The sequence below is a fragment of the Eschrichtius robustus genome, chromosome 15 (genome assembly GCF_028021215.1).
Source record: "Eschrichtius robustus isolate mEscRob2 chromosome 15, mEscRob2.pri, whole genome shotgun sequence".
Lineage (NCBI taxonomy): Eukaryota > Metazoa > Chordata > Mammalia > Artiodactyla > Eschrichtiidae > Eschrichtius > Eschrichtius robustus.
In genome coordinates, this window is record NC_090838.1 from 20,247,095 (window position 1) to 20,260,565 (window position 13,471).

Here is a 13,471-nt window from a genome sequence, read left to right on the forward strand (position 1 = left end):
AATAAATAAAATAAATTTATAAAACAAAAAACATTCTCATGTTGTTCAGAAAATGTGTCACAAGTTTTATTTCTCTATCCACTTTGAGTTTCCTTTTGCTTTTGTTTTCTATTGTGGTAAAATACACATTAAAATTTACCGTTTTAACCATTTTTAAGTGTACAGTTGGCATTAAGTACATTCACATTGTTATGCAACCATCACTACCATCCATCTCCAGAACTTTAAACACTAACTCCCCATCCCCCTCTACCTTTATTCCCTGGCAACCACCATTCTACTTTCTGTCTCTAGGAATTTGACTATTCTAGGTACCTCATATAACTGGAATCATACAGTATTTGTCCTTTTATGTCTGGCTTATTTCACTGAGCATAATGTCAAGGTTCATCCATGTTGTATTATGTGTCAGGATTTCGTTCCTTTTTAAGGTTGAATAATATCCTCATATGTATATACCACATTATTTATCCATTCGTGTTGTTTCCCCTTTTAGCTATTGCGAATAATGTTGCTATGAACATTGGTGTACAAATCTCTGTTCCTGCTTTCATTCCTTTTGGGTGTATATCCAGAAATTGCTGGATCACAAGGTACTTCCATTTAATTGTTCTGAGAAGCAAACTGTTTTCCACAGTGGTTGCACCTATTTGCATTTCCACCAGCAATGCACAAGCATTCAATTTTTCTACATCCTTGCTGACATTGCTTTATTTTTTGACGATCAATATAGCTATCCTAATGTGTGTGAAGTTGTATCTCATTTGCATTTCCTTAGTGATTAGTGATGTTGAGCATCTTTTTGTGTGCTTATTGGCCACCTGTATGTATCTTTTGGAGATTTATCCAAGTCCTTTACTGAAGTCCTTTATTCAAGTACTTTTTAAATTGGTTGTTGGGTTGTAGGAATTTCTTATGTATTATGAATACTGATTTTTAAAATTAAATATATGAAATATTTGCAAATACTGATATTTTCTCCCATTCTGTGGGTTGCCTTTTCACTGTTGATAATGGCCTTTGATGCACAGGTTTTTAATTTTTAATGAAATCCAATTTATCTCTTCTTTTGTTGCCTGTGCTTTTGGCATCATATCCAAGAAATCATTGTCAAATCCAATTATGAAGATTTCCCTGTTTTCTTTTAAGAGCTTTAGCTCTTAGGCCTTTGATCCATTTGAGTTAGTTTTTATATATGGTGTAGAGGAAGGGTCCAATTTTATTCTCTTGCATGTGGATATCAGATTTTCCCAACATTTACTGAAAAGACTGCCCTTTCCTCATTGACTTCTCTTGGCACCATTGTCAAAAATCATTTGACCACATATTTGAGGGTTCATTTCTGGGCTTTCCATTCTATTCCATTTACCTCTATGTCTGTCTTTATGCCATTACCACACTGTTTTGATTACTGTAGCTTTGTAGTATAGGTGTCCTTTTAATTTTTGAAATACATTCCCTCTTCATGGCTCATGTTGAGTTCTTTAACTCTCTTTGCATGTTGCCTGAAGAGACTGGCATTCTCTGTAGTACCCAAATTTAGCCAGGACCCAGGGACAACTGTGCAATCAGGAACAGGGGAAGGGGAAACAAGCAGGTAAGTCATTCAATATGGTGTCTGGTTTCTTTGGAAAAGAAAAGGCACAGCCACTGGAGTAAAACTGTATGCCTTTATTACACATAAAATGAGTCATTAAAATACAGTTTGTCCATGTGCAGAAACATTATTATACATTCAATTCTGAAGGTAGTTTTATACGACCAATAAAAGGAACAGTCTAAAAGTGGGAAGAATAAAGACAAGAGTGAGAAGGAGCTAAAAGGCAGAGCTTTATCTGTCAAAGTGCTAAGGCCTATGTGCACAAAGATTTTAAAGTAAGACCAACATAAGGTCATTTCTTCCATTCTGATTTCTCTTAAGGTATGATGCAATGAGTCACAGAATTAAGACGGGTTTAAAAAAAATAGGTCATAGCACTTACGGCTAAGAGAAAGGTTTTTAATTTCTAGAGTTTCACTTATCATGTACTCTAGATCTTTCATGGGTTCTAGAAATTTCGTGAAGTCTCTAATAACAAACTTGCTCTTCAATCAGTTTATTATCAGAGAACAAATTGTTTATTATCAGAGAACAAATTGTCAGGTCCTTCCCAGCCCAGAATCTGTCTCCTTATGCAACAAGCAGGTGACCAAATTTGAGACTCTGGAAGTGTTTCATAATTTAAAGCTTGTTCAAAGTGATTACATATAGGTTCAGCTGGGGTCACTTCAAATTGCTATGTCTGAAAACCTAAAATGAAAACAACTGCTGACTTGGGGTCCAAGTCCAACTCCAGCATTCCCAAGCTCTAGGTATCTGAAAACATTAGACACTGGTGTTTTGAAAAGAACTGACCCAAGAAATGTAAAATTTTATGTACCACACTTTCCGTAGGAAGGACATAGACTGTGTGTAAAATAATAGTTATCTTCAGACATTTTGACGTTAAATGCATTGCCTTCTTATTGGGCTAATCTGAATTTTAAATATTAAGTACTTAAAAAGAGGATCCATGATTAAAGTTAATAAAGTGCTGACTCAAGTTGGTTTAATATAGTATTTATGAGCCAATGTCTGTGTCACTTAGACACAGGTGCACACTCCTAAATCCTGAGCAGTGGCAAAAGCTGTCACTAGGTAGACAATATAGTTCAACAGAAAACTATTACTTAGCCCACAAAATGCCTCAAATCAAATTCCATGTTCCACTCACGGCAATTCATTACATTATGGGAACCCAAAACTTTAAAAAAAAAATTCGGTAAAAGGATAAGAATAATTCCAAGTTTACTTAAATCTATCTTAAATCCAGTCTTGGGTTTACCTTTCTTCTCTCCTAGGCACTCGATAGGTTTTGCAGTCAAGATGAAAGGCAGGATTTTAAAAATTCCCTTTAGTTTCTTTTGAGCTTGAAGAACCAGGAAAGTTGAGTTTGCAGTTATTCTTCAGGACAACCCACTATCTAGTCACAGCCCATCTCCACAGCTGATCATCTCTCTCTTCCAGGTTTAGTCTGTCCTTTTTGTTATAAGGAAATCTTTGTAGGGATTCCCTTTTTAGGTTAAGACTGAAAGATACACAGAGGTATAGAGATTCCTTAGTTTATACAGGCCCTATGAAAGAAACCCAATTTTCTATTTAATGTCACTAAGTATAAGGAAAATACAGGATATCTGCCCTCCTAGTTCCTGGACAGAGTTGAGACTGTATTACATGGTTACACCTCATAACTTTTTGACTAAAAGGTGAACATGGATATTTTGGAATACAGAATTCAAGTTGCAAATCCAGTAACCCAGGTAAGGAAAGTTCAATAATAAGCACTGACAAAATATATTCATTTATCCTTTTAAAACCTTTCTACCAGAAAGTCTTAAAGAATTAGGATTTAGGCCACTTTATAAGGGGTAGTGTCCGGCTGAAGCCTCTTTTAATTCAAGTTCTGTGACTTAGAAGTAGAAAGGAAAAAAAAAAAAAAAAGTCAATTCTACAATATTAGAATAAAAAGAACAGTAATTTTATCCATCATGGAGGGAAAAAGGGGATGAAATATCTCTAACAATTTTAAATGAATACGCTTCCTTCTCACCAGTCTATAAGATGAAAATCAAGGTTATGTTTTTTTATTCCCTTTAGCTTATTTTGGGTTTGACAGGAAAGCTGCATTATTTACCAAATTGTTATTTGAAAGGGTTAGCTGAACCTAAGATGAAGCATCTTTACTGACATACTGAACAGTATTCATTGAATGGGATTGCTTTCGGCCTGATTTTCTCAATTTAGGTATTACCAAGAGATTCCCTGAAATTCTTATTAATCTCTAGATCTTCCAGTGACAGTTGTCAAAAAAAGGTAAATTTTATCAACCTGGCTCCTCAATTCCACACTGTAATTTCACGTAGGGGCAATGCCTTTCTTTTCTTTCTTCATGTTTTGCCAAGTGCCTCAAATGCTTCTATTTCATAGTTCATTTACTCTTAAACTTCCAACACGTCTTGGGAAATAACGTAGCATGCATTACTCCTTGAGCTGTGAACTAGACATGTGCTGTATGGTTACTACTTTTAGGAAGACCTTTTACAACTTACATGACTGCTTTTCTTTACCTTTGCTTAACCAGAACCGTAGCACAGTGCTTAGCACATAGATGTTCAAAAGGTATTTGAATTAGTGAATAACATGGTTTATGTACAAGAACTAGAAACATGCGAAATTTGATTTGTGAAGACCACTCTTGGTCAACTAGCGTTAAAAGCAATGAACACAGGTTTCTAAGACTCTGTGATGTAAATAAAGGAAAGCTGGGGATCCAAGTTGAAGCTGTGTCATGATGTACTGCTCTTTCTTGATTAACTGCAGTCCAACTATAACTTAGGGTCCTATGTCATTACCTGACTATGAATTTTACTTCCTATGAGGTAGGAATAAAAAACAGTAAGTACATATTAGAAATTGGGGGGGGGTGATCTTTGTAAACAGTCATCATGAACTGGTTCACACACATTTAAATATTTCACCTTCATTCGTATCTACCATATATAGGAATTACGAGGATGCAGATGTTCCCTGAGACTTAAAATTTTTCCTTTAGAAATAGTGTATTTTCAGCAAAGATTTAGCGCTGTTCTCTTAGACATCTAAACTATTTTCAATGTTTTGGGCAGCCCTATGTTTGAATTTTCAATTTTTGAAAAATAATAAGGCTGTCTTTTAAAGAACATTCTTGGGACTTCCCTGGTGGTGCAGTGGTTAGGACTCTGTGCTCCCAATGCAGGGGGCATGGGTTCTATTCCTGGATGGGGAACTAAGATCCTGCATGCCACAGAGCGTGGCCTTACGGGGTGGGGGTGGGGGTGGGGGTGGGGGTGGGGGTGGGGGAAGCATTCTTCTTAAGTATCCTTACTAATTTCCAAAAATTGCTGTTTTTATCAGTTAAAATAACCACAATTGAGGAATTATGGGGAGAACTAGTGAACTACAATTAAAAGTGTTTCATGGGTCATTAAGATATTCTTCAAACTCTGACCTTATTTCCTTTCAGGTCACCAATAAAGCTATATATTATTCATTTTTAAAGAACAGACTATACGCCTTTATTCCCAAAGACTATCTAGGTATCCTTTTGCTTCCTCAATCATATCCTAAAACTAAATATTTACAATCACAAAATGACTCCTCTTGGACAGCAGGACTCGATTATCTCTAGGTATGGTTAACCTCTCCTAATGTTTGGCTCAGTCCTCATTTCCATAAACACCCTTCCTGACATCAGGGAGATCAACATTCAAGTTCTCTTAGCCCTTCTATCTCCAGAGCAATTGGGAAGGACATAAAACTGGCTACAAAACTCACTTCTCAAAGAAGGGAAACAGAAAAAAAGTTTTCTATTGTCTTCACGATATTATTTCTTCACATAAACCCTACAGCCTGGAAGGTGGTGGAAGTGAATGTTTGCTAATGAATTATTAACCACTGTGGAGAAAGGAAAACCTATTCCCGCCCCCACCACCCCGAGATAGTTTCTTGCCATTCTTTGTCTTAGAGGCAAACAATGGGCACATTAAAAAACAATGCACTGTGTTTTGTTTTTACTTTCCCGGTAACATTAGGTGGTTAGGAGAGAGAACAGTTCAAGGGTGAAAGCACAGAGACAGACATATTAGGAGAATTTAATATTTTTACTAGAGTTTTGAAAGAAATACGCTACCCTGATTTATCACCAAATTCCTCATTTTACTATTTTCTATGCAATCTGTTGGTAATCTTCCAATAGTAGTATAAGGCAACAACTGAGGGCCCTTACCCACACCACTTTCACATGTATGTCAGACCTCAAGATGCACCGAAAACTCCAAGGTTTTTATTTCCACTTTAATTATCTTTTACTTAATAATAAAATGAAAAATAAGAATATATGAATACATACAATCTATATACATATATTTATTGCAAATACTTAAAATTCTTATGTAAAATGATTTTTCTATATTTGTGAAAAAATATGACTTTTTAAATGGTGTTGACACCAACTTCTCTGTACATACCCTCAATTCCAATGTTAACAATTCCTTTAAAAAGGCAAAAGACACAAAAGTTTAGCATTTACCAAACCAGTCTGTACAAACCTTTTAGCCAGAAGGAAAAAAAAATAGCTTGTGGTAAATAAGTCAATTTTCTATTAAAATAAAAAATAAACTCCAAGACTCTTCCCCTTATTGCATTTTTTTGGAAATAATCTGAGTGTCTTTAGAGTAACTTCCTTTGAAATAATTTGTGCCTTAACAGTGAGGCCCTACATTAAACATACCTTATATGAGAAATTCAAAGTCTCCCACTGTCACTTTTTACATAGATATTAAAATATATATTACTTAAAATATATTACTGGAAAGCTATTTTTAAAATTGATCTTTAATAGTTGTATCAAATGTAAAGCATTAAAAAAAATAAGTAACCAAGAATCTATGAAGGTCTTACTTCCAACTTTAGGAACTGTTTTACCTATTGTTCTCTTTCAATAGGTTATGTAGGTATTGAAACACGGTAGGAAAGATCCCTGCCTATCATCATGTTTCTCGGAGTCTCTTTGGACTATTCTATAAATTGAGCTGCAAACTACCCTTCGCCAAGTTTTTTTACTTAGCACATTGTTGTAATGCAACGGGGAGACTTTTCTCTCCTTGCTGTGAAATCTCTAGGTCACAGAGAAAACAACCCTGGTACTGCTTACTGACAATGAGCTCTAGAAACAAATAGTGATGTAATGACCAGAGAAGACCCCCTCATTATAACAAATAATTTCACCCAAGAGTTCTTCAAGGACTCTTAGGTGAAGAAGGGTAATAAGAGCAATTAGGATGGTAAACGGTCCAATTATTAATGTACGAATTTATGCCTTCACCTGGAAGGCAATGACGTCTTCCTTTGGCTATTTATTTAAATCTGTGCTAACTCCTAAAATATCTACACTGTGTGCCTTCCCAGCCCATATAAGTATGCTTCCACTGCCCCAAGAAAAATTTCCCATCTGCCAGACCTTATTCTTAAAGATGTTACATGGGGTACCACAGACAGCTTCAGTATCTTCAACACAGGGGTTACGTAGGGCAAACAACTCCAGGTTATTTTGGCTTCATTTTCTGTTTAATAGGATGGAGAATTTTAATAAAAATTCTTTAAAATTTAGGGAGTCTTCTCTACTAGACAACTTAGAACATTCGCAAGTAAGACTGAGATGATATATCGTTAATGCCACCTCCCCAAGGTGACCTGAAGTGGAAGGTTATCTGAAGGCTTGAGAAGCATACCCTGGAGGCATAAGCATCAGGCATAATGCCTGACTAGTCACTGGAAATAGTGCAACTTAATACCATAAAAATAAGCTTAGCACTTATTAGAAACATTTCAGACTGAATTGAAAGGTAAAGTAACTGAAAACCTAAGATAAAAACTGCTTTAAAGGTACTGGAATACCATATTCTAATAATTTAAAGGTTTTCTTGTTCCTACTGCTTCATTTTCAAAAGGGCCAGATTGTAATTTTTCTTTTCTTTTCAGCTCAGTCAGCACATAAGATGAATGACCTTCTATGTGAAACCGTTTTGAAACCAACTGATAGATTGCATTCAATTTTCTACCAATCTAAGAGAATCTTAACTATTCTCTCATTCAGTCAAGAGTGAGGCAGTGTACCTAGTTGACGATTTATTGAATATTTTATTAGCTGGGTATTATTTGTAAAGAGAATCTGGTGAATAGTAATGCTTAGGACCTAACCTGCAAGAGCCTGGGTCAAGATGAATAGGCACGATATGGTTTGCTCTCTAAATGGACTTGAAAATCCCTGATGCCTTTCCTCCCTTCCTGGTTAGTCTGTCCATCCTCAGATTAAGAGAACCATGGAGGAGAGACTTTCTATGATAGGAAAGGTGTGAAGAAGAAAAATCATTTTGAAAATCCAAATTGGTTAACTCGTGCTCACCGTGGGGTCGGTTCTGAAACAGTCAACCACTTCCGGCAGGCAGACCACCCCTCAGTCCTGCCACTCAAGTGGGGAGTGAGGAAGCTGGGAATGGAGAGTTTTAACTGGTAATAGGTCTTTTTAACACCCCCTGGGATTACCCAGGGCACTGAAAGTTTGGGAACAGAACCATGGTTTCTGACTCCTACTGGTTATTGGTTGGAAAACTTGCTCCTTATCCCTGGATCCTGACAGATTTCTTACCTCTTAGCTATGTGTGTGCTGGAAGAAAAAGGGAAGTTAGAAGGACATCAAATTATCTTGGCTGAAACTAGAACACAGACATTAATCCTATATTTGCTTTGGGCCACAAAAAACTCAGAAACAAAAAATAAAAAATAGAAGTAAATAGTTTCTTATGGGGTTTGAAAGTATTAAAAGAGTGTATGTATAATGCAGGAGGTGAGGTAGGGAGGGGTGGGTAGCAGAATGGGTGCAAAGCTAAGATTACTACTGCCTACTTGCCCCTAATCTGGAATGTGACTTAGTTAACGAGTTTAAACTGTTCTGCATTTTGTATATATCACATCCTGAATATTAAGTACAACTATGACTGTACTAGGTTGCACTAATAATATATGTCCTTTACATACATGAAATTAGGAGATTTGAAATCAATATGCAAATGATGCACACTGACAATCCCCAACTTTTTAATACCGAATTCTGGTAAACTGTAGATTTATTTTAATGTTCTTTAACCATGACCTAAATGTATGTACTCAAAAATTCTTTAGTCACTAGAGACAGGATTCAACAAAAAGGAAACAAAAACAAACAATAAAAATTTGCAGCTGATTTTCCTTTCTAGATGTTCCCTAAGTCATTCACTAAAGCCCCCTTTACGTTAGAAACTTCTAGTGCGTAGAGAGTAGTCCAAGAAAGGGGACATGTTTTCTAAAACAGGAAAAATGTCTGACTTTTACTGTGTGTGTGTGTGTGTGCACACACACGTGTATGTTCAGAGTAATATATAAGATTACTCCCATATTCCTCAGATGCCCGGGAGGTCAAAACAGGTTTAACAGAATGGGCAAATGTGGTATTAATGAGTTTTTCTACCTGTAGCAACAGCTGACTGTAGAACATTAGGTAACAGGTTGGGAGAGAAGAGGATGAGAGGGGCTACTTTGTTTCTAGTGTTAAAATTGTTTTCCAAAGCTCTTTATGTTCAGTTCAACAGTTTCTGCACCTTTACTCTGCTTACCCAACAAAACACATAGTTCAAATCGCCCTAACACTTTTCTGTTAATTTTATACTAGTATTTCAAACTTGTTTGTAAGCTCCCACGAATGACTAAATCCTCGGAGATTATTGCTGGAATTACTGCCCTGCACAGGTGATGGTAACCCAAGGGGCCCAGTGAGGCAAACTTTTCATGGACCACACTCCCTGCTTCAGGGCAAGGGAGTGGGATTAGGGAACAGCAGGGATCCGCAAACTGCAAGCAGAGCGCCTGGCAATAGTACTGGTTCATGGAAGCCAAGAACCAAGTCAGAATTTTCAGAGTCCGAAGTACTGCCTGTGAAATTAATACCTTATCACCAAAAATTTGAACTTGAGAAGGTTCCATCTAAGGTAAAGGGACGGTGTAAACCCTGAATCCACTCCTGCGAAGGCTGAATAACCTATGTAAAGCCTGCAGTCAGACAGTCAAGACATAATCAACATGGTCATTTCTTCAGACCATTCCCTCACTCCTTTCTTTTCCTAGCCTCTTAAGAAAGGGCAGAAGGGAAATTGCTTCCTTTCACCATGCATGGCATTAAACTTTTCAAAGTCACATGAAGTGGAACATCAATCTGAAGTCAAAGTAATACATTATTACCTCAACACCTGGAAAAATGTTAAAACAAGATGTGACATATTTACATGATTTTGTTAAGTGCAAACTTGTCACAAATTCACAAAGTCTTGCTTGACTTGGACTTACTATACAAGGTGCTTTTCCTCTAAAATGTAAGATCTGTACTCTGTATTCCTGATTAAGTAACACTTGTCTCTTAAGACAACTGAAACCTAGTTTATTTCTGTGATTCCAAAAGAACTCAAAAACCACATCTGTCAACCCTTCCCCCTTCCTGCCTCCTTTACAGTGTGTTCTCCTTCTAGTCTCATTACCGAACGACAAGGCAGGAGACACACAGTTTGGAGGGGCCAATGCAATCATCGTGGCAGAAGGCTCCACACCCCTTGCACATGATCATGGCTTTCAATCGGCAGTAACATTTCGAAGGTGTGTCCTCTATGCTGTTCTCTTCAGGAAAGGCCTGAACAGGAATGGTCTGGCCGTGGTTGCTGGGATTCATAGCTTGGCCAGCAGGGATGGTCGTGACAGTCACTGAAAAGGACATGACATCCCCGACATTGCTAGGTACCTGGCTACAGTCAGGCATCCCCGCTACGGCGGAGTTATGGTCCAAGTCCGATGAGGTGGAGACGTTGATCATGCCTCTGTAGCTTGGCCCAATCTGTGTGGGGCTTCCATACAGCTTTGGGGTTTGCAGCGGTGGAAGGAGTAGAGACTGATGGGTAGGACTGTCTGCAGGTAGAGGAAGAGCAGTAGAATTGAAAAGCTCAGGGCTGCTCCGCACGGTCTTACCTCTTGCCGCATGAGCCATCTGCTTCTGTGCTGCCTGAATAAAATCTCTGGCTAGGGTCTTCTCATCAAATGTTTGGCTTCTAGTGAACAGGTAATTTTCCTTGCTTAAAGTGGTTTGCTCAGGCACTGGTGTCTCTGCCTTCACATTCTTTTTAGCTGAACAGTCACTGGTGGATAGGGTTTCTCTACTGTGGGGTCCTGAACTTGCTTCACACTTGCCAGAACTCTGGGAAGCCTGCGGCTCCTCCTTCACCATGACAGATTCTTGCTCATCACCAGTACTTTCCTCATCAGTATCATCTTCTTTACCGCTGCTACTATCTCCTGCTGCATTTTTACAATCTGTATATCCCATTTTCAAGGCCTCAGTGGGGCTACTTAGACAAAATCGGTCTTCGGGGTTTACAGAATGGGTCCTCCTAAGGCTCTCTGAACCCCGGCCATAGGTGGAAATGTTAAGTAAGTAGTGACCTGCCATTGCAGGCTTGGATGTCCTTCTGCCAGCAAAACCCAGCATAAACCTCTGGCTTGTGGAGATGTCCTCTAACTGGAAACCTGAGTGAGTGAAGTTGAACTGGGAGGGCTGCACAAACGAGAGAACATTCTGCCTCCGAACCCTTTGGATGAGTGTCTGAAGGATCTGATCTTGGGTTGCTTTACTTAGTCCTTCTTGGTATTGGTGTGTGTCAATGCTAGCGTCCCTTAGATCCTTACCTGAAAAGAGCTGAAGGGGTCTTGGAACCTGGGGGAGCTGCTTACTTTGCAAACTTTTACCCAGTTGCTGTGTAGCTGGATGGGACTGTCTCTCATTAACTTCCTCTCTGGTGCTATTTTCTGTTACGCTGGTACCTGCGAGTGCTCCTATCATCATCCCCTTTTCCTCTTTTGTAGTTAGTGGAACAGTTTTCATTTCAACTTTGGTGAGAGGTTTAGGCAGAATTTGCTCCAGGGGAACATCTTTGCCTTGCAGCAGCTGAGTTACCAAAGGATTATTAGCAGGGATATTAGAGCTTGGCCTCGAAATGGGTCCATTCATACTTGAAGAAGCTCCCAGGGTCTTAAGGCTAGAAGCTGCTGGCAAAGTGCTCGAGGATGGAGCTGATCCCGTAGGTGCTATGGTTACAACGACCTGGGGTACAGGAAGCTTCTCTAAAGAGGCTGTTGTTAATAAAGATGTTAAAGGGGAGGGAGTCATATCCACTGAAGCACTAGCACTTATCTCTGCCGAGGCTGGAGGGTTTGGTGTATTCTTACTAGAACCTGCTTTGGGCTCAACTGTGCCATCGACTGCAAAATGAACAGGTGAGGCACCTGCGATTAGAGCAGGATCTGCTGGAGTAGGAGGTGCTTTCTCCTGCCTACCATTACTGGGCCCCTGTGGGTGGCTAAGAGAGGCCACCGTGGCTGCCGCCCTGGAGGGATTCAGTTTTTCATTACTTACTTTCCCTAAAGCTGGTGGGGGTGTGTTAGCGTGGGCTGGTGATGGGACACTTGAGCACGCTCCACTGATGGCAGATGGTGGAGGCACTGAGGAGGTTTGCTGTAGTTGTGCTCCAGAGACACTGTGAGACTGTGCCTGGCCTGGGGTCTTGGTCTCAGATTGGGGCTGAGTCTCTGGACCACAGGGTAAAAGCTCTCTCGCACCTCCCCTGCTTCCAGTTCCTGCCAGTTCCAGTGTGGGGCCCTTTCCAGTTTCACTGACTCTGTTTGAGTCTGGACTCCCTCCTCTAGCAGTTCTCCTTTCAGCCCCCTCTCCTGGACCTTGTCCACCCCCTGGGCCAGGTCCTGGAATGGTCCCTCCAACTGAGGCGGCTGCAGCAGCTGCGGCTGCAGCAGCAGCTGCTGCCCTCTGTGCTTTGACCAGCTGGGCTTTTGCTTTGATGTCTGCGAGAGTTCTGGCTCCTGTTCTGTTAGGACTAGTGATGGAGATTGGAAAACGAGCCCTGGGAGAGACCTGCGATGTAGGAAACGGCATGGGGGAGATTCTGGAGACCGGGATCTGAAAGAATTAGGGGGGAAAAAAACAACAGAGCTTAGTTTTCATTTATAAGAGCAATCAAACTTCATTAACACAAATTCTGAGTAGGGTGAACCCTATGACAAGGACGGGAAGCCTGTGACTAAGAGACCAAACCATGGGGACAGCCACACAGGTTTGTCTCCAGGGTCCTTTCAACTCCTCTACTGGTGCCAAGGACTCCCCTCCCTCGACATCCACTCCCACCCCAAAGCCTCAAACCTCTTCTTACAACACAGCTCTCTCTTAATGTCACTACTACTCACAATAGCTGATCACTTAAGATAGAGACCTTTCTATGGTATCTACATTTTAAAATGTGTGTAAAAGCAAGAAGACAGAAACAGAAGAAATAAAGAAGTAGCACACCATTACTGTCTTTCACTTCTTGGCTTTACTACCGAGGTCCAGAGGAAAATTCTTGTTCTCTTCTCTTTTACACACGCACACTTGCACAGCTAAGCATATAGGCTGAATTATCTCAAATTACAGAGGCTTCTAGACTGCACTGGAAGGAAGACAGTGTGTGATCCACTCTGCCCACCCACATGACGGGGTAGGTATATAATGTCTGTAATGTTAACCAAAGTCATTCTCACCCCCTGCTGGCATTATACTTATTTGTGGAGCTTTTAAAAAATATACATCCTCTCAGTCCTGTCCCTAAAATTACAAATAGAACTCCTAGAGAAAAAATGCATTTCTAAAAAGCTTCTTACGAGATTCTGATGCATCATTAGGTTTGAAACCACTGTTTTTCATATCATAAAATATTATACCTGAAAGGAATC

General features: G+C 39.6%; 1 protein-coding gene across 2 annotated transcripts in view; it reads right to left on the bottom strand.

Moving 5' to 3' along the window:
• Positions 1-3,551: 3,551 nt before the first annotated feature.
• Positions 3,552-13,471, bottom strand: part of ASXL2 (ASXL transcriptional regulator 2) — a 130,080-nt gene continuing 120,160 nt past the window's right edge. Inside the window, exon 9 of one of the 2 annotated variants that reach the window (XM_068564026.1) lies at positions 3,552-12,662. In XM_068564026.1, coding sequence (XP_068420127.1) covers positions 10,179-12,662 — 2,484 coding nt within the window. In that variant the 3' untranslated portion in view covers positions 3,552-10,178. The remainder of the gene's footprint in view (positions 12,663-13,471) is intronic. The other variant, XM_068564025.1, reaches the window with a different exon arrangement.